The 27,908-nt window shown below is 44.6% G+C and overlaps 1 protein-coding gene across 1 annotated transcript; it reads left to right on the top strand.

The window, feature by feature from the left end:
- The first annotated feature begins 487 nt into the window (after positions 1-487).
- Positions 488-27,777, top strand: GNA15 (G protein subunit alpha 15). Its single transcript, XM_088149364.1, has 10 exons — positions 488-2,620; positions 3,226-3,307; positions 4,099-4,160; positions 5,521-6,052; positions 8,726-8,910; positions 10,400-10,554; positions 14,673-14,801; positions 19,541-19,670; positions 20,363-20,516; positions 26,883-27,777. Exons 4-10 carry the CDS (start codon positions 5,926-5,928, stop codon positions 27,119-27,121), a joined length of 1,119 nt encoding a protein of 372 aa, XP_088005490.1. The 5' UTR covers positions 488-2,620; positions 3,226-3,307; positions 4,099-4,160; positions 5,521-5,925; the 3' UTR covers positions 27,122-27,777.
- The last annotated feature ends 131 nt before the right edge of the window (positions 27,778-27,908 follow it).

The following is a 27,908-nucleotide window of genomic DNA, read 5'->3' as shown; positions in this document are numbered from 1 at the left end:
AGAGAGAGAATATATATAAAACATAACAAAAAATAAGGCAATTAGAAGCAAAACCAAAATTAAAACCCATCACTGAAATCAAAGCACAGTTAAAAGCAGTCATGGTTTTGTAATGTTACTTTTGTCAGTAGTATGTTGAATTTATATCAGTAGTATTTATTATTGTTGTTGTTGTTGTTGTTGTTATATGATTTTCAGGGATGTCTGCAGGGTCAAAAAAATTAAGATGACAGCCACAATGGTGCAACTGAATCTCTGCCTGGGCAAAAAACATACCTGAAATTTTTGATAAATTTTTGATCGACACTAATGTCATCTATGCAGTCTAAGTCATGCTGTAAGCCTTTTTTGGGGCGGGGGGGACATTCACAGCTGCCAACAAACATTTGATCCTTTTGAATGTATTCTTTCCTTTTTTTTTTCTTTCAGGAAACTAATCATTAATTATTGTCACGGAGAAAATCTGTCTATGTGGTTGCTAAGGGTTGGCCACAACTGGATGGCATATAATCAATCAATCAATCAATCAATCCTTAGTTAAGAAAATGTACCTTTACTTGCCAAGTCCCCCATTTAAGATACAGATTTAAAAGATTCCTTTGCATCTTAGATAACCTTGTATGGAAGTGAAATTTGAAGAAGCAGGATAGGAAGAGTTTGACGCTTTTGAACTTTGGTGTTGGAGAAGACACCTGAGAAGACTGTGGACAGCCAAGAAAACAAACCGATGGATCTTTGAACAAATCAACCCAGAGTTCTCACTCAAGCACCAATGACCAGGCTCAACTGATCCTACTTTGGACACAATTATATGAAGACCCAGCTCTCTGCAGAAGCTCTGATGGTGGGAAAAGTGGAAGGAAAGAGAAGAAGAGGATGACTGGCAGCAAGGGGGATGGACTCAGTTACAGCAAGACCTGAAGGGCCAAGTTGGGACAGATCATCCTGGAGAAGGTCTGTCTATGTGGCCTCCGAGAACCTTCACCAACTGGATGGCACATAATCAATCAGTATGAATACCTCGCTTTGTTGAGAAGTCGATAATGATTGGAAAGGTGGAAGGAAAGAGAAGAAGAGGACGACCAGCAGCAAGAGGGGATAGACTCATTTACAGCAGTGATGGGTGCACTTTTGGAAGATCTGAAAGACCAAGTTGGGGCCAGATCCTTCTGGAGAAGGTTTACATCAGTGTTTTCCAACCTCAGCAACTCTAACTTTCCACTCCTAGAATTCCCCAGCCAGCAATGCTGGTTAAGAGTCGAGACTGACTTGATGGCTCATGGTGGGTGAATCAATCAACTGCAGTTTAGGAGTACAACCTCTGGAGGACTGTCTCTCCCTGTAAAATCCTAGCTCAGTCCCTAAGAACAACTTTACAGGGCCTGGTCTAGGTGTCTTCCCATGCAAAACTAGGGCCAGGAGAGGGCCTTTTCAGTGGTAGCCCCCCTGTTGGAGGGGGCATTCCCTTTCTGTACCTAGGAGCTGTTCTGACCACTAGAGCTTAAGGCCAGCAATGGATAAAAGGGAAGGTCTCCACACACACCCCCCTCCAGGTCTGGTTCTCACTTGGTTACTTAAAAAGACGAAAAGGGGTCTTCTGTTCTCCGTGTTTTCTTTGCTTCTCTCTCTTTGCGATGGAGCTTAAGTGGAAAGGAGGCTTTCCTTTCCAAGAGGGTCTTGAGGGAGGGGTCAAAAAAGTCAAGAGGGTGATCACCACCACACAGTCGAAGCCCACCCTCTCTGTACACGTGCACGTGTCCCAAAGGCGCAGGGCTTCAACTGCAGGGCTGCAATGCCATCTTGACTTTTCTGACTTCCTCCACAGATGCCCTTCTTTCTATCCTATCTTAATAAACCTAGCTCCTAGTTCAACTGTAATGAAGATCTACCTTTGTCAATAGCCCTGCACACCAAACAACTCTACTCTGAGCATTTTATTCATTCTTTTTTCAGTGGGATCTGCTGCTACTTAGTGACTTGGAATTCTTTAAGCCCTCTGCACATGCTCTGGGACACATCCCCTAGCAAGAGATGCTGCTGAATTCAGATCTCCAGACTGGAATACCATTTCTGGAGAAATTCACCCTTGGTGCCACCTTTATTTTTTTGCAGTGCCTGGCAGAGACATGCTTATTTTCCCAGGCTTTTCAATAACACATTAATGCCACCATATAACACATCAATGCTACCATGATATTTTAATTTGCTGCTGCTGCTTCTCCTCCTTCTTCTCCTTCTCCTTCTCCTTCTCCTCTTTCTCCTTCTCTTTCTCCTTCTCTCTTTTGATTGGACAGACGATTTACGATTTTACGCAACTGGTATATTTGGTAATTTGGATTTCCTGCAATGAGCGGCCTGTCGGCGTTTGGAACTGGATCGTAAATCTCAACGGCTTTGGGATTCTCCCGCGTTCAGAGGCTCTCACGCAAGATACCGGAGTCGAGAGGGCCGATCGGGAAGGGCACCCACGCAGCCGGGCGCCAGCCAGGAGAGCCGGACCGCGCCGGGCGCAGAAAGGCGCAACTCTGCGCTGGAGGTTCCCACGAAGAGAAAGGAGGAAGCGGCGCGTCCCTTCAAAGTTTTGTTTTAAGTGGTGCTGATGCGAACGTCTGCTTGCTTCGTAAGCGGGAAGCGGCGGGTTGGGGGGCTGGCTGTAGATCTCCGCTGCCTGGGTGAGCAAACGGGATGGGCCCTGGGGAGCAGAGAGCCACCCAAAGCGGGGTCCGGCGGAGTCCTCCCCCTCCTCTGCGGCGCGCGACCCTGCCTCTTCCCCCGAGATCCAAGCGGGCTTGGACGGCGGCCGCAGATCTCAAGAGGAGTTCGGTAGCCCATCGTTCGGGGCTTCTCTCCGGGGAGGAGAGACTCCCCTTTGGGGGGAGATCTCGGGGCTGCCCTCCTCTTCTCTCCCTTCCTCGGTTGGCCTTCGGTGCAAGGCGGGTCTGGGGTTCCGCAGGGAGGGAGAACAAACGCGTGCAAAGGGGTCGTGAGTTGGGGGAGTTTCGGGGCCGGGGGAGGTGTCTGTCCCTGCGTGGTGGCCTTTCAGCCGGTGGCAGCTTTATGGGGACGGTGGGCTCGTGGGTGGCCGAGCACGTGGAAGGGGGGCAAGGGTCTTCCCGAAGGAACGGAAGCGCTTCTGGGGACGTGTGAGAAAGCAACCGTTGTGCGGTATCCCCATTGCCCAGCGGGGCTTGGGAGGATTCCTGAATTTCCGCTCCTTTACTTCAGCCACATGGAATCCTCGCCTCTGAGAAATTGCGAGCATCGGGAGAGCTGCAGGCATCACCCCCGGAGAGCTTCCTCATTTGAGGTACTTGTGGTCGGGATAAGCCATCTGCCTTGCTTTGCTTGCAAGGATCTCTGCAGCATAGGGTCAGAAAAGTCAGTATGGTGGCTGTGATGGTGCAACCGAAGCTCGACCCATTTTTTGTGTCATGTGACTTTTTGGACCACACCCTGGAACGCCCCTGCTTTGCTTCCTCTAAGCCACTGTTTTTCAGATTTGGCAACTTTAAGATGGGAGGCCTTCAACTCCCAGAATTCCCCAGCCAGCTTGGCAACTTGAAGATGGGAGGACTTCAACTCCCAGAATTCCCCAACTAGCATGCTGGCTGGGGAATTCCAGGAGTTAAAGTCCTCCCATCTTCAAGTTGCCAAGTTTGAAGAACACTGCTCTAATCCATCTTTCTTCTCCCATCTTCCTTGCTTACCGCTTGGTGCTTTATTCTTTTATTTTATTTTCTTTATCTGTTTTCTATTTTCTATTTGCATTGGTTTATACCAGTGTTTCTCAGCCTTGACCACTTTAAGATGGGAGGACTTCAACTCCCAGAATTCCCCAACCAGCTTGGCAACTTGAAGATGGGAGGACTTTAACTCCCAGAATTCTGGGAGTTGAAGTCCACCCACCTTAAAGCTGTCAAGTTTGAAAAACACTGCTCTAATCCATCTTTCTTCTCGCATCTTCCTCACCTGGTTTCCGGGAGAGGAATTTTGGAACATTGGACAGACTTAGAAAATGGTGGCCAAGTGGCCTGGGGCTCGCCTTGCATTTGTTCTTCTTTATTAATTTGTTAGCTGATATTCTGACTTTCCTCTTAGGCCTGAAGACACTGTCCCAGAACACTCTCACTCCTCCATTTTCCCAACAACAGCCCTGCAAGGTAGGTTTGGATCAGGAAATAGTGACTGGCTTAAAATCATTCCCAGGCAGCTTTTCTGGCTGGGTGTGGACTTGAACTCAGCTCTTTGTGTCCTGGTCCGGTACCTTAATCAGTTCACCACAGAGAAGGTCAGTCCTTGGCGCTGCCGTGTGGAGCTAAGAAAAATTATTTTCTGGGAAGCCCCGATGCCAGTTAGAATGGCCAACGTATTATGTAGGGCTGATTCCTAGTTAAGTCAGTCTTCTGTGAGCTGAGGACTAGAAACTTGCTTCCTTTCTGAAGAAAAGATAGAATTCTTTGCATGATAATAAAGATCTGGAAATTGGGGGGGGGGCAAACTAATGGGACTAGGACAAATGGAGAAGTTCTTCGGCCCCACATTACCTATCCCAAAATTTATAGAATCATAGAACTGCAGAGTTGGAAGGGACCCCAAGGATCATCTAGCCCAACCCTCTGCAATGTGCAGGAAAACTAATCAGAACTGTAGAGTTGTAAAGGATTGTAAGGATCTGGTTAATCCTTGGGCCCTGAGAAACTGAAGGCCTGGAAGGTAGACTAGGGTTAAGGTCAAACCAATGAATGTAGGCTTAATGATAGAATTGTCTCAGCAGCTGTTAGCCCCTGGCTGACTTTTCCTGGACTCAAAAGCTAAGCAAGGGTGAGCCTGGTTAATCCTGGGAGGGGAGGCCACAGGAAACCCCAGGAATATTGATTAAACTGGGAAACAGGGAAAAAAATCACATCACAGAAGAAACCAATGGCAAACCACTTCTGTTCTGCTGTTCCGTGAGCAGTACGGACGTGCCCGCTTGCACCATCGGTAGGAACCGTGCTCGACTTAAAGAAGGCTTTGCTTGGCACCCTTACAGTAGAATGTAAGGAGGGGGCAGCAGCTTCCAGGGAGGGCATCCAGACACAGAGAGGCAGCTGGGGGGAGAGGAGGGAAGAGAAACGAGGCCAACTTCAGTCCAGAAGTTCTTCTGAGCTGGGAAATTCATTTTGGAGTTCTGGACGCAGGTGGCTTTGTTCCAAGGTGGTCCCCGATTATCCAGGTGGGAAGCGTGAAATATATTTTAGCAACTTAAGGAGAGGGTGATTCACACAAAAGAGGGCAGTTTCTGCTAAGGACCCGCTCTCGCCAGGGCGACGGTTTCCCCCACGCTCTGAAATCAGAGCAGACTGGCTTGACCCACGCGAAAAGAGATGCCGATTAGCCGAGGAACTTACTTGCTCTCCTTGTCCCCAGACTACGGAAAGAAAGCTTCGAGCGGGAACAAGGAAATGAAACTTGGCGGGGAGAATGAACGTGCAGTTTTCACCCTGATTTGTGTCACTTCTCTCTTTCTCTCACCCTCAGCTGATTACATATACTTCTTAAAACATGGAAAGGAGCTAAGCGTCTGATTGCAGGGGAGGCGTCCTGGAAGGAGCCTGCAGTGACCTCTTGCTGGATCCAAACCCCAAGGGATAAGGACCAGAAATGGGGCTGGAAACTTCATTGACAGCTTCCCATGCATGTTGACGGTGGAAACATCCCAGCTGACATTGCTGGCACCGGTTGGATCCCAGCCCGGTTTTTTTGCCCTGCTGAAACTTGATCTCCAAACCATTTCTTCTGGACGCCACTTCCAGGGAGGGATCGATGCCCGTCGGCTCAGGCAGGACACGGGTGGAAAGACTCGGCCGGCGCTCCCGTTTCCGATCCTGATTCCAGGGTTCTCCCTCTGATTTTGGAAGAATCTGGACCGGTCCGGGAAGCATCATGGTTTGGTGCCTGTGCTTCTTGTCCGAAGACGAGAAGAATGCCATTGTGATAGATAAAGAAATCAGCCGGCTCCTTCAAGAACAGAAGAAACGGGATCGATGGGAACTGAAGCTGCTGCTGTTGGGTGAGTGTATAACTGTATTTATATGGTGGGTATGGAGGCGCACACCTGTCTTGACAGTTGGAAGCGCCTGCCGGGCTCGATTTGGTCTCGGGAGCTCAGCAGAATCAGACTTGGTGAGCCCTGGGATGGGAGACCAACAGGAGATCCCTGTAGAGGCCTGCTGTCTTCAGCCCCAGATACTTCATCTTCTTGGACTCTCTTCTTTTTTAGTAATGATTTTAAAATTTTTATGTTTTACGTACTTGGATGTATTTATGGTTTTAATGTTTGGTGTGAGCCGCCCAGCGTCCCCCACTGGGGGGAGATGGGTGGGGGAGAAATTTAATAAATAAATAAATAAATGATGGGGTGGACTGGAAAGTCAGGCAGAGGAGGCAAGGGAAAACCATGTCTGCACAGTTGCTAAGCAAATGGCATAGACCGTTGTTCCTTTCGAACAGTGTTTTCAAACTTGGCCACTTTAAGATGTGTGGACTTCGACTCCCAGAATTCCCCGGCCAGCCCTGCTTAAAGTGGCCAAGTTTGAAAAGCACTGCTTTAGAAGGAGGCAGTGTCATAAGAGGTGTTCTAAGGGAGTTACTACGATCAGCTTGGACCTGATTCTGATCTGGAACATTTCTGATCTGGAACGTTTCAAGGAACATACCATTCCTCCCCATAACGTGGGGAGGTTCCACTTTCGGGAAATACCAACTTGTCCATGAAGTTACCAGGAGTTGAGTTTGAAGTGCAGGAAACTTTTACCTTTCTGTACGAGTGTTTCTGTTCCTTAACAAAGAAAGCAGGAAGGGGGCCAAAGTATGTGGTATTATGGGTTGGATAGCCATCGGCATGAATACTTTTCATTAGAGCACACAGGCGGAGTAATCTTTCCTCCTTTTCTATCCTCTGCAGCGTTATCTGTCACAGTCTGAGGATAATGGTTTCCGGTGTCATTCATGAATTCCTTATAAAAAAGGAAGAAGGGTCTCTTCTGATTCTTCCAGATCCCCTTTTTGGGGGCAATTCTCCTCCAGTTGTCCAAAGTAGAAAATTGGCAGCCAAATGCTAAATCTGGCTTAGTTTTAATGCTAAATCTTAGCTTTAGTTTTAGCCATCAAAAGACATAGGCCTCCTGTAGACACATTATGGTCCAAAAAGTCAAGATGGCGGCTGCAATGGTATATAGAAGCCTTGCCCGTTTTTAATGTGGAACATTAAAGCAGACAAGCTATTTTCTTTTCCTCCCAAACTGCAAAAAAAAAAAAAAAATGGCAATAAAGAAGCCAAAAATCTTGTCTATCCCAGGCTGGTGAGGTCCCTGTGTGTTCTTTGGACCTCGGAGCAAAAACACGCCTCTCCTTTGTATTGTAAAAGGCGAGTGTTTATGGAATTTATCAGCCAGATCTGACAGTGATGTCAGAGGTTTCTTCGAGGATTAATGCTTGTTACCAGGAATGTCTGTGATATATGCCAAAGGCAAACGAAGTCTACTGCTGGAGTTGCAAATATTATTGTTAACTGCATGCCCGTTTTATTGGTTCATCCAAATCAAAGCAGCAGACGAAACCTTGGAAGAGCTCTTGGCTCTGTCACCTGCAGCAGAGACGGTTTCAGGAATGAGACAGTGACCAAGGCATCTTCCAACAGCTGGAGTTGGATGTTAGTTAGTTAGGGAATGGCACAGATTTCCACATTTGACTTGGAAGTGACCCCAATGAAAAGCGGGGTCCAATTGCATATTAATGATTGGGTGACAGGAAAGCCATCCGCCTTGGAAAGTGGCCTTTTAAGCAGCGGTTTTATGTTTTAACCAGAAGTTGGATGTCTGGTGGAGGAGATGTGGTCTAGATCAGTGTTTCTCAACCTTGGCAACTTTAAGGTGTGTGGACTTCAACTCCATGGCTGGCTGGGGAATTCTGGGAGTTGGAGTCCACACACCTTAAAATTGCCAAGGTTGAGAAACACTGGTCTAGATGCTGGCTGAGGAATTCTGGGAGTTGAAGTCCACACACCTTAAAGTTGCTGAGGTTGAGAAACACTGGTCTAGGTGCTGGCTGGAGAATTCTGGGAGTTGAAGTCCAGATACCCTAAAGTTGCTAAGGTTGAGCAACGCTGGTCTAGATACTGGCTGGGGAATTCTGGGAGTTGAAGTCCAGAGATCTTAAAGTTGCTGAGGTAGAGAAGGACCTTCCCTCTCTTTTCTTCCCTCCTCCTTTTAAACTGGAGCTGCCAAGAATCAAACCCGCTAACTTCTCCATGTAGATCAGAACTTTGCCACTGAACCATTGATTCTTTCCTCCCCCAAAGCTAGAATTTGGCCTCTGGCATGGATCCTTGCTCCACTATGGTCTTTCCCATCACCTACAGCCTAATGCTGGGGTTGGCAACCCAGTGCCCTCGGCTGCGAAACTGCCTTGGAGGGCCAAGTAGCATAAACAGAAACCTTTGTGAAATTGACCAACTCCTGGGTTCCCACCTAGAATGCTGAAATCTAATGCGATTGTGGTGGCCTTGCTCACAGTCTAGTCCCATTCTCATGAGACTGTTGTTGATTTTAATTGTGGGTGATGATGACGCAGCAGCATCTGGGCCTGCGTGCAAAGTCTGGAAAAGTCGGAATAGACTTTGAGCCCAGACGTTCCGATGGAAAACCAAGAGCTTGGGGTGTGTTTTTTATGCATTACCGATCAGGCACTGGGGAAAGCGGGAAGAGTACCTTCATCAAACAGATGAGGATTATCCACGGAGTGGGATACTCAGAAGAGGATCGCAAAGACTATGCCAAAGTCGTGTATCAGAACATCTTTGCATCCATCCAGGCCTTGATCCAAGCCATGGAGAGCCTTCAGATTCCTTATGCCCAGGAGAAGAATGCCGTGAGTAGCCATATATGTGCACTATCTCCTTGGCCAAGTCTCTGTTTTCCATTAGAGGTGTACAAAACATTCGGCACTTCAAATATTTACGGCTTGAAAAAACCTTTCCAACTATTCCAAGCTTATGATGAGAGTGTTATTATTAGTTGGAGTTATATTCCAACATTGCCCCAGGAGCTCAGGGTGCCTTATACAAGGGGCTGGTTTCTTTTTATCCCTACAACAACCCTGTGAGGTAGGTTGAGCTAATTGGCCTGGGATCGCTCAAGGAGCATCCAAGGAGTTTTGTTCCACTTTAAGTGTTCTACTATAGGAAACAATAGTAATTAGAAAAAAAAGGCTGTGCTCCATCATTATTTTGCTTTAGAGCAACTAAAGTAGGTAGGGGAGATAATCCATGTTGAGTGCTACTGACTGTTTAATTTACAGAAAAATGGATTAAGAGGGTGATTTTTAGTCATTGGTGAAAGGATTATTTTATTTGTTTTTAAATTAAAGTTCCCATAGCAAATGGGTTGTTCGTTATGTTTTTTTAATTTTAAAATAATGTCATTTACCAATTTTTCTGTAGGTCAGATGGTCAATAGCACTCAGCATGCACTACAATCACACTTACATTTTGCTGTTCTGTAATGAAAAAGAGAGAATGGGTCTTTTTTGAATTTCTATTGTTCTCTGCATTCTTGAAATATTTTTAGTTTTATTCCCATAGACCATTCCAGATGGGGCTGTTTTGTTCAGAACTTAGAATTACAGGTTGTCCTCAACTTACAACCACAATTTGGACTGGACCTTCTGTTGCTAAGTGATGCAGTCGTTAAGTGAGTCATGCTCAATTTTATGACCTTTTTTGCCATGGTCATTAAGCAAATCACCATGGTTGTTATGTGAATCATGTGGTCATTAAGCAAATCCGGCTTCCCCCATTGACTTTGTTTATTGGAAGCCCCCTAGGAAGGTCACAAATAGCAATCATGTGACCCTGGGAAGTTGCAACCGTCATAAATACATGCTGGTTGTCAAGTGCCTGAATTTTGATCACATGACTGGAGGGACGCTGCAATGGTCATAAGTATGAGGACTGGTTGTAAATCGCTTTTTTCAGTGCTGTCATAACTTTGAACGGTTGTTAAATAAGGGGTCGTAAGTTGAGGACTACCTGTATTTGTTTTTTCCACTTTGTGTACACCCTATTTCCCACAGTGGCCTACTGGGTTCCTCCAGAAGACTAACGAGAAGAATGGCAAAGATATGCCCTTCCTTGTTGTTGCCCCCTAGGGACTAGTATTCAGAGATAGACTCCCTATGAACATGGAGGTTCCATTTTTTTCTATATTGGTTAATAGTGACAAATAGACCACTGCTGTCACAAAATCACTTCACGCCTCCATGGCCACTGTCTTTCTGTGGGCAGCATTCAGTGAAATGAGTCTCCTCTGAAGTGTGCCTCTAGACCAGCGTTTTCTGTTCTGCCCTTTTCTGCCTCTAGCAAAACGCGCAGCTGCTTCTGGAAGTAGATGCCTATAAAGTGGTCACCATGGAGCCCAGCCATGCAAAGATCATTGGAAGCCTCTGGAAGGATGCTGGAATCAGAACCTGTTACAAGAGGAGAAGTGAATTCCACCTGCTTGATTCTACTGCCTAGTGAGTCCTTTTGCTCCAGATCACTCTAATTCCAGTTTTGGGGTCACCATGGCATGTTCTTACCTTGTGTTGATGGTCTATGACAGGGCCAAGGGGGGGACCATGATCCTACCAGCCCTGTTGGATCTCTTGGCACCATGGTGGTGCAACAATTCAACTGCTTCCTGAGTGGACAGTGTATGCAGGGGAGGAAAGGTCTAGCCCTTGGCTGCAGTACTCAACCCTCTCCCCTTTCTTATCTAACATCTACTCTACATGAAGCCACTGAGGGAGGTTCTCTGATGGTTTGGGACCATCACTATACAGCTGATACCTGTCCATCTCTGCCCCAATGTGGTGGAAGTCATGGGCTCATGTCTAGAGGCTGTAAGGTTCTGGGTGGGGAGAAACAGGTTGTGAGTTAAGCCTGGCAAGAAGTGGCCATCTAACTGTGGGGCAGTACCAACTTTAGCTCTAGATGGGGCTGTGTTCCCCCAGAAAATGTAGGGGTCTTCTGGGCTCTGAAACTGGTGGAAACTGTGGCAAGGAAGGTTTTCGCCCAGCTTCAGTTGGTTGCAACTCTTCCTGGAACAGAAGGTGCTGGGAATAGTCACTCTTCCCTCGGCCTCCCCCAGACGGACTACTGTAATGCATGATGCTTGGGCTGCCCTTGAAGACCATCCAGCAACCACAGTTGGTGCAAAACACAGTGGCCCATGTACTAATGGGGCCAACCCAATACTGTCATATACTTGCAGGAACGTTTGTTTCTGGGTGCATGTGAAGGTTTTACATTTTAATATTTTGTGAGAGATTTTGGGAAAGAAATGGAAAACAGAGTAGATCGTTGTTTCTCAACCTTGGCTACTTGAAGCTGTGTGAACTTCAACTCCCAGAATTCCCCAGCCAGCCATGCTGGCTGGGGAATTCTGGGTGTTGAAGTCCACACAGCTTCAAGCTGCCAAGATTGAGAAACACTGGAGTAGATATACGAAATTAGGAGATGGATAAATCCACTGGTAGCTGATCCCCTAAAAGGATCTCGGCCCAACTGGCCAAAAAACACCCCCAAAACCTGGGAAGAAAATTTCAGATCCTTCAAAGAATTCCCTTTAATGAACCCACTATACCTGAGGGTGGAAATTCTTCTTGCAACTTCTGGGGTTTTGCAATTATTGGCGCTTTAGATACCTTCCAGAAATCGTGCAATTTTTGCTTCCTCCAACTTGCCCAGCTACTTGACATCTTTAAAGTCCTACATGGCTTTAGGGTTGGATGGCAAGGGGGCTGAGAGTCCCCACACCTCGGGAAACACACCCAATCCATATAAGATCTACCCTTCCCACCCCCTCTTTGAGATTTTGGAAGTTTTTTTTTTCCCCTGGACTATAACAGAATTTAATTTTCGCAAGGCATTAAAAACCTGACTTTGCCATCTAGCCTGGATCCCTGGCTGTTCGGGTGAGCCCATTTTATGGTTGATTTGAATGTAGGAGATTTTGAATGTTCTCTAGGTTATTGGTTTTGTTAAAAAAAAATGGGTGGTTTTATATGTTTATATGTTACATATATGTTTATATGTTTTATATGTTTATATGTTACATATGTTTATATGTAAAAAAATTGTTTTTAATTGTTGGCTCTATTTTATTTGTTTACTCCTTTGCTTGAATTTATTAGCCCCCCAACTACAGTGGGCGGTGTACAAAACTAGAAAAAAAATCCATAAAAACAGATAAAAAACTTACGAGATGGACAGCCATCTATATTTACTTAATAAACAAACATGAAACCCATCCCAAATTTGGGTTTTTTTATCCATCGACTTCATACCTCAACCTCATGGCTGTGAGGACAGAACAGATTTTCAGTTTTGACTCAATCTACTGTAGCTTATAATTTTATGGGGTGATATGCATCAAATTGCTTAAAGCATCATGACGATTTTTAGTCATTTAAAGTGATATATTCAACCATTCGTAATTTACTAATGATATATCAGGAAAACTATACCCTCCTTGACATTTTTAGAATCCTTGCTTACTGCTTGGTGCTTTATTCTTTTATTTTCTTTTTCTGTTTCCTATTTGCATTGGTTTATACCAGTGTTTCTCAACCTTGACCACTTTAAGATGGGTGGACTTCAACTCCCAGAATTCCCCAGCCAGCATGGCTGGCTGGGGGAATTCTGGGAGTTGAAGTCCACCCATCTTAATGTGGCCAAGGTTGAGAAACACTTGTTTATACGTTTTCTTTAAAAGCTTAAATTAGAATAAAAAGAAAAAAAATCGGAAGCACTAGCTTTTGAAAAGAGCATTTGGGGACTGAGGCGTGCCTAATGGGTGACCCTTAATCCTGATGATCTCTGATGGTCTCTTTTATGATAATTACAGGGGAAATTGTGATGGTGAATGCTGTATGATATGTTTCATGACAATGGTCTTTTGTTCTTGGGTAATTACTGCTGCATTGTTATTGTTGCTTGTGAACTGCCTAGAAGCATGAAAAAAAGGGTGGAAGAGTTTGTAATCCATGAATAAATAAAGATGGGTGGGCGGGGGAGTGAATATTTTGGCAGGAACGTTTGTTAGGAAAATGGGGGAAGGTCTCTCCCCACTTGTGGCACAGTGCTAGAGAGTCTAGCACAGTGTTAGAGTAGAACTTGAAATCTGCCCCCTTGGATGTAGAGGGCAGAGGGAATGGCCTTGAAGGCAGGAGGAAGAACTGCTCCCAAGGAGTCAAGGAATTTTTGCCGAAGACAGGAGCACAACGCTGAGGAGAAGAACCATGCTTATTGCAATGATCGTTGGGTGCCTGCTTTCAAGAAAGAGGGACCTTAAACAATAGAAAAGCATAGAGTTTATACACTTTTGAGGTTGAGAGGCAGAGAATCTGTGGCATCTGATTGGAGGATAGGTTTGGATAGGTGTTAAATGGGGGATAAATGATTTTTCTATGATGAGATAAAAACCACGGCAAACCCTTAAGCAGACAGGTGATGGCCCTCCCATTGTTTCAATATGAATGTGGTCACTCTTGGGTCATGCAGTCGTTTGGAGCTAATCCAGTTTTGCATGAGCAAAGAATGGCAGGAGGAAGTGGAGAAGAGAGATTGCAGGAGAGGCAAGGGGGAGTGGGGGAGAGTTTCCAGCTTTATTTTATTATTTTTCCATCACAAAGACAGTGGGCAGATAAGAGGATCTTGAGCCCCAGCGAAGAAAGTAACTTGGGAAAACGTCTAAGCCCTAGTTCACACCAAGACAAAGGGAGGGAGGGGGAAGCCCATTCAGACTTGCAAGATCGCTATTACAGTAAAAGTGGAGCTGACCTACATGGAGTTGGTTTCTTAGCCTGGTCTACCTTGAAGGGCCGACATCAGATCTCTGTTTGAAAATTGCACAGCAAGCAATCAGTTTGAGACTCAAAAAGGGTTATGTGTCCTTGCAATATCAGAGGCTTATGAAGAATGGCAGGGGTGGGGAAAAATGGAGGGTCAGAGATCAGAGATAGAAGAGGGATCAGTATGTCAATATACGCCTTCCGTGCCTGATAACACAGCTCTGGGCTGAAAAAAGTTGTTCCCCTCTTGGGTTGTCGAGCATTGTTCAAGACAGGAATCTGTGCTCCAGAGGCTGGAAGCCCTAATTTAAGCCCAAGGACCTCCCAAACTCCTTAAGTCACCAGCCCCTCCTCTGGAAAGGTACATCCTGCAGTCTATCGTTCATAACTATGGTGACCCTATTTTCTTGGAAAAAATAAAGGACCAACTGGAAAAAGGGGCAAATCTGAAAGAGATTCATAAAAATTAATTGCTTTTTTTTCCCCATCCAAATTCACGGACCCCTTGAAATCTAGGCGTTGAACCAGAGACTTAAGCATTAGAGCAGTGTTTCTCAAACTTGGCCACTTTAAGATGTGTGGACTTCAACTCCCAGAATTCCCCAGCCAGCAAGGGAATTCCCCAGCCAGCAATTCCCCAGCAAGGCTGGCTGGGGAATTCTGGGAGTTGAAGTCCACACATCTTAAAGTGGCCAAGTTTGAGAAACACTGCACTAGGGAGATGCGTGCATTAACTTTGAGTTACTCTGTCAGCGAAGTGCAATGATTTGCCCAGAATGACAGGACTCTCTGCGTTTCAGCTTCCTTTCGAACCTGGACCGCATTGCTTCTGAAAGATATGTGCCAAACGCCCAGGATATCTTGAGGACCCGGGTGCCGACGACTGGCATTAACGAATACTGCTTCTCGGTGAAAAAGGTGATGTTAAGGTAAAAGAAAAAGGGCGCGTTGGATTCATCCCTGGGTGCTTAGGGTTCATAAGGGATTCCTAAAAACAAGGATATAACAGAATCAGGAGATTAAACATTCAGGAAGGATTCAGTAATCTTTGTGTCAATGTCCCTGTGTCAATGTGCAAGAGCGACGTGTGAGCACAAATTACAGAAAAAGTTCCCAGTCTGATGAGTCTCACGCCTGAGATCTTGCAAAAACCACGGGCTTCACCATCAAATTCGTGGATGTTTTGCCTTGGGGATGAGTTGAACTTGACAGGTTTTGCACACCACTAGATAATTCATTTCATCAGTTTGATAGGATTGGATCTGGTGATTTAAGTTGGTTTGGAAAATTGATCCCAATACGATTCAGACATTCAGACCGGATCATCTTACGGGGTCAAATGTGCAGGGCCTTTTCTGTGCACACGTGGAACCATGTGAATCATTTGAATCAATTTGGAGTCGGACAATTCAACCGTTTGAATGGGCTTTCTGTTTCAATTATTCATCTGAGTTTGAGATGCAGTTGAAACACCTTTGAAGTGATTCTCTAAGCTGAATATTTGAGCTTCCCTGGGAGGTCTGCGTTCTCTCCTCAGCTCTTTTGTTTAAAAAAAATTTTTTTTAAATATGTAATTTAACGTACCTAATACATTATATTATTCTGACAGAATGGTATTTATACAGTGTTGATTAAAGCTTATTAACATTCTAACATTTAAATAGTTTAAGCCATTGAGGATACAAAAAAAACGAACAAAATATTATATATCTTAAGGAAGGTTTAAAATGCAAATAAGCATAAGAATATTTGGCTTTTTCATCCAGAATTGAATATAACAATAAAGTATTTGTTGTAAAATAAAGGTTTCATTTTTAAGCTAATTACTTAATATCACTGTATTGTTACTTAATGTTGTTTGTACATATTGAAAAGGAAAAGAGAAGATAAAAAAAAGCAAATTTGGCAACCATTGAAATACCAATAGATTAAGAAAAAAAGGGAGGGAAAGAAAAAAGGAAAAGAATATTCGGTTTCTTTTTTGTGCTTCTGCTAATTCACACTTTTTATAAACAGTTGGGCCTCCTGACTCCTTAGAAGTCAGGCTGTAAATCAGTGTTTTTCATATATTGCTGTGCAAGGTTCGTTCTTGATCCTAAAGAGTTATTTGGGTGGGTAACTGTAAGTACAACATCACCAGCATATTATTGTAATGTGTGCTCTTGATTTGCCAATTTGATTCCTGAAATTTTATTCTCTTGCAATAGCTTTCTTGCCAGTGGTTCTAATGCCAAGTAAAATAAGTACGGGGGGTGGGGGGACAATCTTGCCCCTTTCATTATCATACATTTTTTGTAATAAAAATCCAATTAAAATCACATTTTAAACCTTCGTTAAGATATATAATATTTTTTTCTTTTATCGTATCCTCAAGGGCTTAAACTATTTCAAGGTTAGAATGTTAATGACTTTTAATCAACACCGTATAAATACCACTCTCTCAGAATAATATGATCTTGGCTTCTTGTTAATTATAGATATGCTGTATCCATGTGTGCAAATTCAAACCGCAGTTTATCTTCTTCAAAATCATGATTATAAAAGGCCATTCTAGATTATCAAAAGCTTTCTCCACATCCAGAAAAACTATAGCCCCTTTATTGTTTTTCTGATTAATATCATTATTCTATATTAATAATATTAATATCTGATTAATCAGTAGGATCAGTGTCATTCAAGATCTATTTAATTTTGTTTCTTATGCAGTATATCGCTTCAGGACAAATCCACTTTTGTCAGGGTGAATTAGAGTAGTTAGAAGACCCTTTCACCTTGTCACAAATAGATCCATAAAAAGCTTATAATCTTCATTCAATCAAGGGAGAGGCCTATGACTTTGGGTGAGCTGGATCACTCCCCTTTTTATAAATCAAAGAGATAAAAAGAAACTCTTGCCATGAAGAAGGAAGTACTGTACTTGGCATCGTTGTGTTCATTGCTTAGGTTACTGGGTTCAACCTAATGTTCTGGATGAGGGACAAGTCCTTTTGAGTGACCAGACCATTCCTGGAACATCATGGATGTCTACTGGTTGGGAAGATTGGCCTTTGGAAAACCACCAGTCCCCCCACCCACCCCCCACAATCAGAATAGTTGAATTAGGGTGGTCCTGAGCTGGAAGGGAATGGTAGGGTTTGCATATATATCTTCTAACCATTTTGTATCAACTCCTTCCTTTTGCTGCCTGGAATAAAAAAAATGCTGATCCATTTCGTCGTATCAAGTGACAAATGATGCTGTGAATCTGATGAGGTTCAAAGGAATTGTCCCCCTTTAAGAAGAGAATAGAAGGGTTGCCTGAACTGACTCGGTCTTCTTCCTCTCCTTCTCCTCCTCTCTTCCTGTGTGATGGAATGGTTTGGTGAAGGCCGCGCTCGGGGAGATAAGCATTTCCTTAGCCCCCAGAAGGTGAAGAGGATGAGGCTGGCACCACCCTAAGGAATTCGCAGTGTTTGCTTGCTGGCTTGGGAAGTTTAGATTCAGTCTGACGAGATTCTGTCTCGTAGATGGAAGCTAATAAATGCAGTAGGACTGAATCTGTACTGTCTCGTGGAGTTCTTTGGGCTGAACCTGACATCAATCTCGCCAGACTGAATCTAAACTTCCCAAGCCAGCAAGCAAACACTGCTAATTCCTTAGGGTGGTGCCAGCCTCATCCTCTTCACCTTCCCACACTCCTTCTGGGGGCTAAGGAAGTGCTTATCTCCCCGTGCGCAGCCTTCACCAAACCATTCCATCACATCCTGTATCATGGATTTCAGACTGTGAGTCTGTCCCCCAGAGGGCTCCAGGGTGTGTGATCACACATCGTGCCCATCAAGTGGACTTTTTTTGACCTCACCCTGCAGACTCCCCTGTCTATTCCACCCTGGGGGCCTTTGGGGTTAACAAGTGCGAAGAAATTCAGTAAATAAGTGACAGGCATAACTTAATTATGTTTATGAGATTTGGCATACCCACAAGTTTCCTTTGCTTTCATGAGTCAGGTTTCTCATTTTTTAAGGAGCGAGACAAACTCACAAAGATTCAGAGAAGGACATCAAAGATGATCAGAGGACTGGAAACAAATCCTAAGAAGAGAGGTTGAGAGAACTAGCAATAGTTAGATTTTAGAATACAGAGAAGGGAATATCAATCAATCAATCAATCAATCAATCCAATAACATGGATTTATTGGATTTATTGAATTGATTGACTGATTGATTAAATTTGTGTCCTTGATTGATTAAATTTGTGTACTGAGCATGGTAGTTTACAAATATCTAAAAGAAGATCCCAGGGAAGATCCCAGATCAAGACCTGCTCTGTTCTCTGTCCCCATAGAATGCTCTTCAAATGCAGGAAGGCTGATTCCAGATGCATTTTTTATATTAACAGTATTTATATCCCACCCCAACCTAGGCAGGTAAAATACAGCAAAATACGCGCAACAGCAAAATAAAACATACAATATACTATATATAAAAAAGAAGAGCAGTTACAAACCCATAATCAAGGCACTTAAAAACAACTAAGGGCCAAAAGCAAATTGCAACAGAATAGATAGAGCTTGTTTGCAGAGAAGAAGCTGGATCGGGGCCAGCCATACCTCCAGGAGAATGTCAGGCAGCCTTATAAATCAAATCAAATCAAATCAAATCTCAATCAATAAAGATAGATGGATAGTTAGATAGATAGGTGATAGATAGATATCACTTTGAAGACTTATAAATCAAATAAATAAATCAGATAGATAGATAGATAAATAAATAAATAAATAAATAAATAAATAAGAGGTTATCGCTTTAAAATCTGGTCCACCTGCCATGACCCTCAAGAAGTCCCATTTAGTCTGGACCAGATGAGTAGAATTTATTCTGGCAATTTATTATTTCAGGATATAGCACAAAAACTCTCTCAACAGTAAGAGCAATTCAGCAGCGAAACTCATGGTCCATTGAGATGTTCACCTTTCCTTTGCTGGATGTGATTGAGCAGAAGATGCAAACCCACCATCCTGGATGCTTTAATCTGGATTCCTTTTTTTTTTTAAATATAATTTTTATTAAAGCTTTTAAACCAGAAGCTAAAACTAGCACAAATGAATATAAAGTAAGGAAGAAGAAGAAAGAAAGAAATCAGAGAAAAGCAAAAAGTGCAAGAAAAGAAAAAAAGTTAGGAAAAATAGAAAAGAAAGAAAGACATAGAGAATAAAGATATTCTTCACAGCGGTTATAAGTACAAATATACTTTAAGCTCTCTCTCTAATGGTACATTATAGTACTCTTCTTTTGGTAATCTATCCTGCTAATCATCAAGACTATAAATCATACATTCGTTTTTTTCATTTTTACGCAAATCTGGATTCCAGTACCAAGCCAGGGATGGACTGGATGATCTTAAGAGTCCCTTCCCATTCTGGAGTTTCTGACGCTCCTACACCCACCTCCTTTCTGGCTGTACTTTAAGGGATAGAAATTGGGCATTGCCGGCCGGGCAATTAGGTTCAATTCCCTGGAACCTCAAAAAGTAAAAAATAAAACTAAACTCAGAACATCCTCTCTGGTAAACCCACATTGCTGACTCTAATCTCGGGAGACAGACCTGAGTTAGCTAAACCTCAGTTAGCTAGCCTTTGTTCATTACAAAGCAGTTCCCTGTAGAATTTTTTTATTTCTATTTTTTTCAGGATCGTTGATGTCGGCGGGCAGAAATCTGAACGCCGGAAGTGGATCCACTGTTTCGAAAATGTGATTGTCTTGATCTATTTGGCCTCTCTGAGCGAGTATGACCAGTCCCTGGAGGAGAATAATAGTGAAGTAAGGAGCGGTGTTCAGATAGGAATATTTTTTGGGGGGTGGGGGGCAACTGGGGAGATGATCATGCAGGATTCCTACCAGCTGTGCCTGGCAGGACACTCTCATCCGGGGGTTTTCAGAGTGGGAGAACTTGATCAGAGTCCCTGACAGATTAAGGGTGACTCCCCTCCCCAAATATCTTTCATATGTACATGGGCATAAATGAATTGTGGCAAGCCCAAGCTTTGTTGCCAGGGTCTCTCGCTAGAGCTTTCCTGTTTGATCCTGGGTTTGGGGAAATGATTTTTGCATGAAAATCAAAAATCATTTTGCATGAAGATCGCTTTTCGGGACATGCGCCTGCCACCTGACAAAGTTTGAACCCCCTGCTCTGCTTCATTACAGCTGGTTTCCTTCCTCTTCCTCCTCCTCCTCCTCTTGCCATTGAGGTCTTCATGCTTCATTGGTCAGATCTGGGGGTGCATATATACATATATGTATACATATACATATACATATATGTATGTATGTATGTATAATCTGTCTGGTCCCCAGAACCAGCTGAAAGGTCTTTCGGTTGTGCCTTTGGGGAAACCGATGTCAAGGGCTGCAAACAGGGCCCCCAGCACCCCCAAACTGCCGTGCGGCTTGCTCTCATGGTTTCATGCGTGTTTTCCTTCTTTACTTCCCCACGTTTCGCTCCCCCCCGTCAGAACCGAATGAGGGAGAGTTTGGACCTCTTCAGGACGATTCTTGAGCTGCCCTGGTTCTGGAACACCTCCATCATTCTCTTCCTCAACAAAGTGGATATCTTGGAGGAGAAGATCCTCAGCTCGGACCTGGCTGCCTATTTCCCCAGTTTCCCAGGTAATCTTTCCTGCTTCGTGCAGATGGGTAGCGTTGAGGAGTGGTTAGAGGGCTCGTCTGCCAAGGGGAGTGTGCTGGAAGGGGCGGATTGCAAAATTGGTGCAAACCGGGGTCTGTTTCCCAAATCTTAACTCTGACTGAAGGTGATCTTTCATTACCTCGATTATTAAGGCACTGTGGGCTGGAAAACTGGCTTGAACCACTGGAAATCTCATTATCAAAGCTTAAAATTGCACTTGTTAAAACTTAAAACTGCACTAAGATTTTTGGGACACCCTCTATTTATCTACAATGTAAAGTCTTATTTTTTTTCCTTCAAAAACTTCTGGAGACTTCACTGAAGATCCATGTAGTTTTGTGGGCAAAATTGCAAATGTGTTTTGCCGTAGTTTTCTCCCAGGATGTCCAACTTCCCAGTCCAGGGTACCTTTTGTGATTTCCTTGTGGTGCCCCATCCATTGACTGTCCAGGTCTACCCTTGCTTAGCTTCTGAGGCCACATAAAGTCAATCAAGTGCTCCCCCCTGCAGAGTCGTGTTCTTTTCAAATTGAAGGTCACAGACTCGCTGAGAAATAGCAATAAACGCAGATCAATCCAGTTTTTATCTTTTCAAATTTAAATTTAATAAATTTAGGGTGGATTTTCTTTTTGATTAAGGAAAATCCATAGATGGTTTAGATCACAACCATTTATCTCCCTGCCTAGAATTTATCTATGTAGTTACTAGGAGTGGAAAATAACTTGATGGCACATAATCAATCAATCAATCAATCAATCAATCAATCAATCTAGTACAGTGTGGTCCAAACTTGGCCACTTTAAGATGAGTGGACTTCAACTCCCAGAATTCCCCAGCCCCCATGCTGGCTGGGGAATTCTGGGAGTTGAAGTCCACTCATCTTAAAGTGGCCAAGTTTGGACAACACTGATCTAGTAGAATCAAAGAGGAATTGGCTTAATTTGTGCTGGAATGCAAAAAGAACTAATTTTGCACTTTGAACCCAGTCCACGAGGTGTCAACATCCTTCAGAATAGGATTTCTCTAAAATTGCCCCTGTACTTTGCCAATCCCAAAGAGAGGGAGAAAAGAAAAATAAGTCTACTTATTTGTGCAAGGTGGACGTGCACAAAACGTGCATACATTTATGAGAATAAGATGGAAAAAAAAGTGGAGGAATAATAATTTGCAGCCGCTGTATATGTTAGGCAAACCTTCAAACAAAAATATGGGGCAAAATGTGCGCAGAAACGTTAGTGGAAACTTAAAAAAAAAAAAAAAACTCCAATTGGGCCACGGGAGAAACTAAAGTAACCTAATCATGGAAGGATAGTGCAAATAAACTGAAGGGAGACGTCCTGTTAAGGCTGCCTTGAGCAGGTGAGAAATGAAAGAAAGCAATATGCCTTAAACCCAGGTGAACAATTGCTGCATTCACAAGACCGTGAATCGTAAGAAGGCCAGTATGCTTGCTTGATTCTTCTGACATGCTGGGACAAAGGCTGAGTTCCCACAACCTATTGAACTACAAGATCCCTCGTCCCCCATTTTAGTTTTGCTCAATGCATGATTGAAAGAGAGAGCCAGTTGGGCGTAGTAGGGAAGGGTTACAAACTGGGGGACTCTGAGTTTTAGTCTGCCCTTAAAGCTGAAAGCCTTTGACTCGGTGACTGCTGCTGTCTCGCAGACCTGACCCACCTCACGGGGTTGTTCTTGTGGAGAAAACAGGAGGCGGGAGCCTTAAGCATGCCACCTTGAATTGCACGGACATAAAAGTGGGGTGTAAATCCAAGGATAATAGGACCTCCATCTTTGCTTGTTATTCCTTTTTATAAGGGTCAGAGATGGAGCTGGTGTGCAAAAGACAGCAGATCAAAAAATGGAGCTCCAAGACATTATGTTTGCATTGATTTGGGTGGGGCACGCCTTGGCTCCCCTGGGCAACATTTCTGTCGTTCGTTCGTTCGTTCATTCATTCATTCATTCATTCATTGAGATATACATATATATGTGTGACTTTTATTAAAAGTTTTAAGAGCAATAATAAGAACTAATACAGACTACATGAGAACAGAGAAAACGAAAAAGAAAGAGAAAAATAACAGCTAAAAGTGCAACAGGAAAATAGAAAGAAATAGAAAGAAATAGAAAGAAAATAGAAAGATATAAAAAAGTAGCTTCTGATATTCTTCACAGCAGTTATAAGGACCATTATATTTTAACCTCTCTCTCTAAAGACCCAGGCAACATTTCTTCCAGTGTCAGAATGTCATTGCTTGTTAGACAGTTTGTCCCACTCCTGAGACCGAGTCACCATCGAGTTTGCAGAAAGCTAGACGGGCGTTTCTGATTCCCCAACGGCTTCTCTTGCAGTCCATCTCTGCAGTCCCCGCTCTTCCCTCCAAGGGAATGGGTGCAATGCAGCCTCACAAGCTTTGCCCGCGACAAGGCCACCCTGGGCTTCCGAGCAAAGGGGAAAAGACAGCATGAAAGCCGCTCCAGCCAAGGACGAAGTAAGCCCATCTCATGCCAGGGCTGGGGAGGAGAGGAAGGCAACTTTGTGGGGATACAGCTAAAGAAGAATATTGCCAGGACACAGTGGGGCTGTGGTTAGGGTGCAACTGGGTCCCTGCCCTAAGCTATTTCCTGCACCGTTTGAATGAGCAAAACACGTTGGCTTTGTACCGATGCTGGCGTGGCACACCTTTGCTCAGAATTGCCAAACACCTTCAAGCTTCAAGCGACTGTCGTTTTAAGCTGTTTCCGGCCGTCTCTGGATGAGAAAGAGGCTTTTCCTTTCGGCTGATGCCAGCCGGGCACTCCTTAGCCTCCCTCCTCCTGACACCCCATCACAGCCGATTTGCGGAATGTCAGAACGGGACGTCGGTGAGTAGAGGCCAGCTGCGTCCCGCCCGGCTGCTTGCAGCCGGGGCTGCCCTTGGAAATGTCATTCACGATGGCGCTTCGTTATGTGAATGAATTTAACAGTCGAATGAATGAATGAATTTGATTTAAAACGTTAGGAATTAATGGAACGTGTAAGGCTGTGCAATGGGTAATTATGAATTGGGGTGGCATCCATCAATAAAACTCCAAAACAATAAAATAATAATAAAGCACAGTAACACACACACACACAATATGGGAAGAACATTGACTCTCAGAAGCACAAGTTCAGGGGGGGGGAACCAGTCTTCAAAGCTTTGCAAAAGGCTAACAGGGTCCTGATTTGGGGGTGGTCACAACCACAGAGAAGGCACAGCTTCGAGGTCCCATCAGATGGCCCTGCCCCAGTGAAGGGACCTGGAGCATGACCATCTTGCATGACCAGGAGGGCTGGTGCCAGTCCTGCAAGGTAGACAGACCAGGAACTGGACTTCACAGGAAGACTAGAACTCTACTGAGACAGCCTTCAGTAGTAGACTCTTGCAAATCTGTGTTTTCCCTTCCCACCGCCTTCTGGATGCTCCTGGGTGCCTTCCATGGCTCCTTACAGGCAGGCAGAAATAATTGGAGATAGGTAGTTCCTACAGATAACTCAGCCCTGTGTCATGAAGGGTTTTGTAGGTGATAGCCAGCACCTTGAGTTGTACCCAGAAGCCTACCAGGAGCCGATGCAGCACACAGAGCAGTGGTGTGTCCTAGAATGGTGCCCCATTCCAACCTGGGCTTCTGCATTCTGGACCAGTTGCAGCTTCTGAGTCATCTTCAAGGGCAGCCCACATAGAGCCCGTTGCAGAAATCCAGCCTGGAAGCAACCGAGGCATGAGTGGCCGTGAGCGGGGCCTCTCGGTTCAGGAATGGATGCAAACAAAATAGAGCGCAAATCCTTGGAAAACACTGGAATTCCTGGAATTTCTTTGTCTACCCTGGAATTGCAGGCCCAAGCAGGTTCCATGCTGGGGATGTCCTGTGTATGTCAAGGATCCCTAATCTTTGGGAATCAGTGGGTACATTACGAATGTTGAGAGCATGTCTCAGGCGCCTTCACTAAAAGGCTGCCACAGCAGAACATGACCATTCGCCAAGAGGTAACATGAGAGGGGTCTCCTCTCCCCACCTCTCGAGGAGTTCTCTTAATCTCCAGGTTATTTCTGTCTTTCTCTGTGGGTGACACCTTCGCAAACATACAACTGGGCTTCAGCCCTTGCAATGCGAAGAAGGGATAGCCTTGAGGAACAGGAGAAAGAGCTGCAGTGAAGACAATGGTCTGATAAAAGAAACCGGAGTCCAGGGCAGAACTGTAACCTGAGAAAACATCTCAGACAAGACTCTCCCTAGATAAAGGGAGGGAGGGGGGAAGCACATTCAAACTTGATGCAATGGGCTGCGAGGATAACCTTGAGGAACAGGAAGAAGAGCTGCAACCAAGACAACGGCCAGAGAAAAGAAACCTGAGTCCAGGCCAGAACTGTAACCTGAGGAAGCGTCTCAGACAAGACCCTCCCTAGTTCTCATGAAGATAAAGGCAGGAAGAGGGGAAGCACATTCAGACATGCAAGATTCTGTTACTGTAACATAATAAAAGTAGTATTAGCTTGCATGTCTTTGGTTTCCAAGTTTGGTCTCCCTTGGAGGGCTGGCAGTCCTCTCCTGCTTTCATTTTCCAAGAACAGCTTGGGAGACAGCGAAGATATACTCTGAAAATAAAGAATGTAATTGAGATTAGGAAGTTGCTGTGCAGCAGAACAGCTTCTCGTGTTGTGTTATTTTTTGAAATAACATGAAAGTCAGCTTCTAAGATTCGGGGGTGCCGAGAAAGGGATCCTGAGCATGTTGGCCCCGTGCATGGACCCCACACTGGAAATCGCAAGGCCATCAACACAATTGGAAATGACAGGTGGGGTCCTATCATGGTTGGTTCCCAGACTGATAAAGATTGAAGTGATGTTGGTGTAAACAGGCAGCTGCACATTTTCCTGTTAGTCGTAACAAGAGCCATTTCCTGTCTGGATTACAGAAAGCTGTAAGAAAGAAAATCACCCCTCTGCAACGGTCCCAGAGAAAGCTTGTTTCTACAGGGGAGATAGTTCAGTTGCTGGAATTCTTGTAACTTTCATCTTAATAAATCTTGCTAAAGAGAACTCTGTGATTACTGTGTTTGGAAAAGGGTTTTATTTATTTATTTATTAAATTTATATGAACTGCTTCTGTTTAGACAGCTGCCAAAGTGCCGAGAGGTTTCTAGCTGGTTTGTTGGTTGCCAAATAAGGGACACCGCAAAGGCTGCTGGGTGTGCTCTCTATTACCCCTTCTTGCACTCCAACTGAGAGAAAAACACACGTATCTCTTTACAATAGTACAGGATGTGGGATTGACCTTGGGGCCAGGGGAAAGAGCCGCAGCCAGGGCAATGGTTAGATAAACGTCAGTTGATCCCGCAGAAGGAAGGAGGGTGTGACAAACTTCTCAGAAAGGACCCTCCCTAGTTTCTTGGGCTGGAAAGATGTACTTTGAGACTTGCAGGATTGATGTCAGCCTTGCGAGGTAGTCCAGACAAGAAGCACAGCCAGAAGTATTAGCTCTACTTTATTGTAAGGCAAAAGGAGAAGAGGACGGCAGAGGATGAGATGGTTAGATAGCATCACTGAAGCAATGAGCATGAAACTGAGCAAACTCAGGGAGGCAGTGAAGGACAGGAAGGCCTGGCGCAATATGGTTCATGGGGTCACGAAGAGTCGGACACGACTTAACGACTAAACAACAACAACAACAATTGTAAGGTTATATGAACAGAATCTTGCAAGTCTGGAAGCAGGGCAGTGCACAGCCACTTCTAGCATTTCCCCCATTCCAATAGAAGAAACGTCTGTAGCTCAGGGTTGAACTGGAGTCCTTGGGGCTCTCTAAGCTTGGTTGTTTGCTTGCAGACATTTTATTACCCAGTTATGTAACATCATCTGTATGAGGCATGGTGCAAGGCATCAGGGTGACATAATGGTATGTGGGAATGACCTTGGGAGACAGGAGGAAGAGCTCCAGACTAGGCAATGGTCAGATAAGCATCAGCTGAGCCCACAGAAGGAATGGGGACGTGGCAAACATTTCGGAAGGGACCCCCTCCCAGTTTCTTGGAGTGTAAAGGCGAGGGGGGAGAGATGTCCTTTCAGACTTGCAAGATGTAACTTAACAATAAAATAGAGCTAGTACTTCTGGCTATGCTTCTTGTCTGGACTACCTCGCAAGGCTGACACTTTCTTGAGACTGATTTTCTGAGAACAGCTTGGGAGACACGGGAAGATATATTCTGAAAATAAAGAATATGCCTGCAACCTTGCAGGTCTCAGTGGCGCTTTGGGTTGGCAGTGGATGAGCCTAAGGTGGGGGCCAGCTGACTCAAATCGCCTGCTCTGGTTCTCCTTTCCCAGGTCCCAAGCAAGACGTTCATGCAGCCAAGCGGTTCATCCTGGAAATGTACACCGACATCTTCCAGCAGTTCTCATCCATCGATGGCCCTTTTTGTGGCGGAGCCCCTTCTGTCTTCAGGCCCAGGATCCTGTATCCCCATTACACCTGTGCCACCGACACCCAGAACATCTGCACGGTTTTTGAGGACATCAAGGATGCTGTTCTGGCAGGCTACCTAGAAGAATTCAACCTGATCTGAAGAGGCCAGCACCAGATATATCACAGTGTTGCTGGAGGTGCAGTCCAGGTGTTGTGTCTGTCTTGAAAAATCAGGCTCCTGAGATCCTGTTGATGTGCTGGGGTGGGTGGGCCAGCCTTTAGGACTTGTCTTACAGCATCTTCCTTTGGGAACCTTGGATGTACCAGGTGAATCTGGAGACTCACCGCTGGGAAGGGTTTTTTGAGATAACATTGCCACTGCACCATCGAGTGGGTGTGACAGTGAACTACAACGCTGAGAGAAGTAGACAGGGCAAAATGACTAATATTTGACCCGGGAGAAGAATGAGAACATGTACAGGAGCAAGCAAGCTGAAGAGATAAGGAAGTCAACTCGGAAACAGCAAGTGGAGATAAGAAAGTGAACTGCCAGGCAGCAACTCGTGTTGAACCCAGCAGCTGAGTGATGCATGATGGAATGTGTGATAAAATGCAACTGTCAAAAGATAAAATGAAGGCTGGACAGAGGGTGGGTTGGAAGACCCCTTATTTGTGGATCCAGCCATAATCTACAGAATATGTAGATACCATCATAATGTAGATTATGTACAGGTATGCATGTATCCATGATTATGTATGAATGTATCTACAGGTTATGTAAATCAGAGTTCCTCAACCTTGGCCCCTTGAAGATGTGTGGACTTCAACTCCCAGAATTCCCCAGCCAGCATGGCTGGCTGGGGAATTCTGGGAGTTGAAGTCCACACATCTTCAAGGGGTCAAGGTTGAGGAACCCTGATGTAAATGCAACCATAATCTACCAGTTA

Source organism: Python bivittatus, unplaced genomic scaffold (assembly GCF_059951505.1).
Source record: "Python bivittatus isolate LINGU-HERP-01145 unplaced genomic scaffold, Pbiv_v1 ctg000580_np1212, whole genome shotgun sequence".
NCBI lineage: Eukaryota > Metazoa > Chordata > Lepidosauria > Squamata > Pythonidae > Python > Python bivittatus.
Note: the sequence above shows the minus strand (reverse complement) of the source record. Positions and strands in the feature narration are given on the sequence as shown.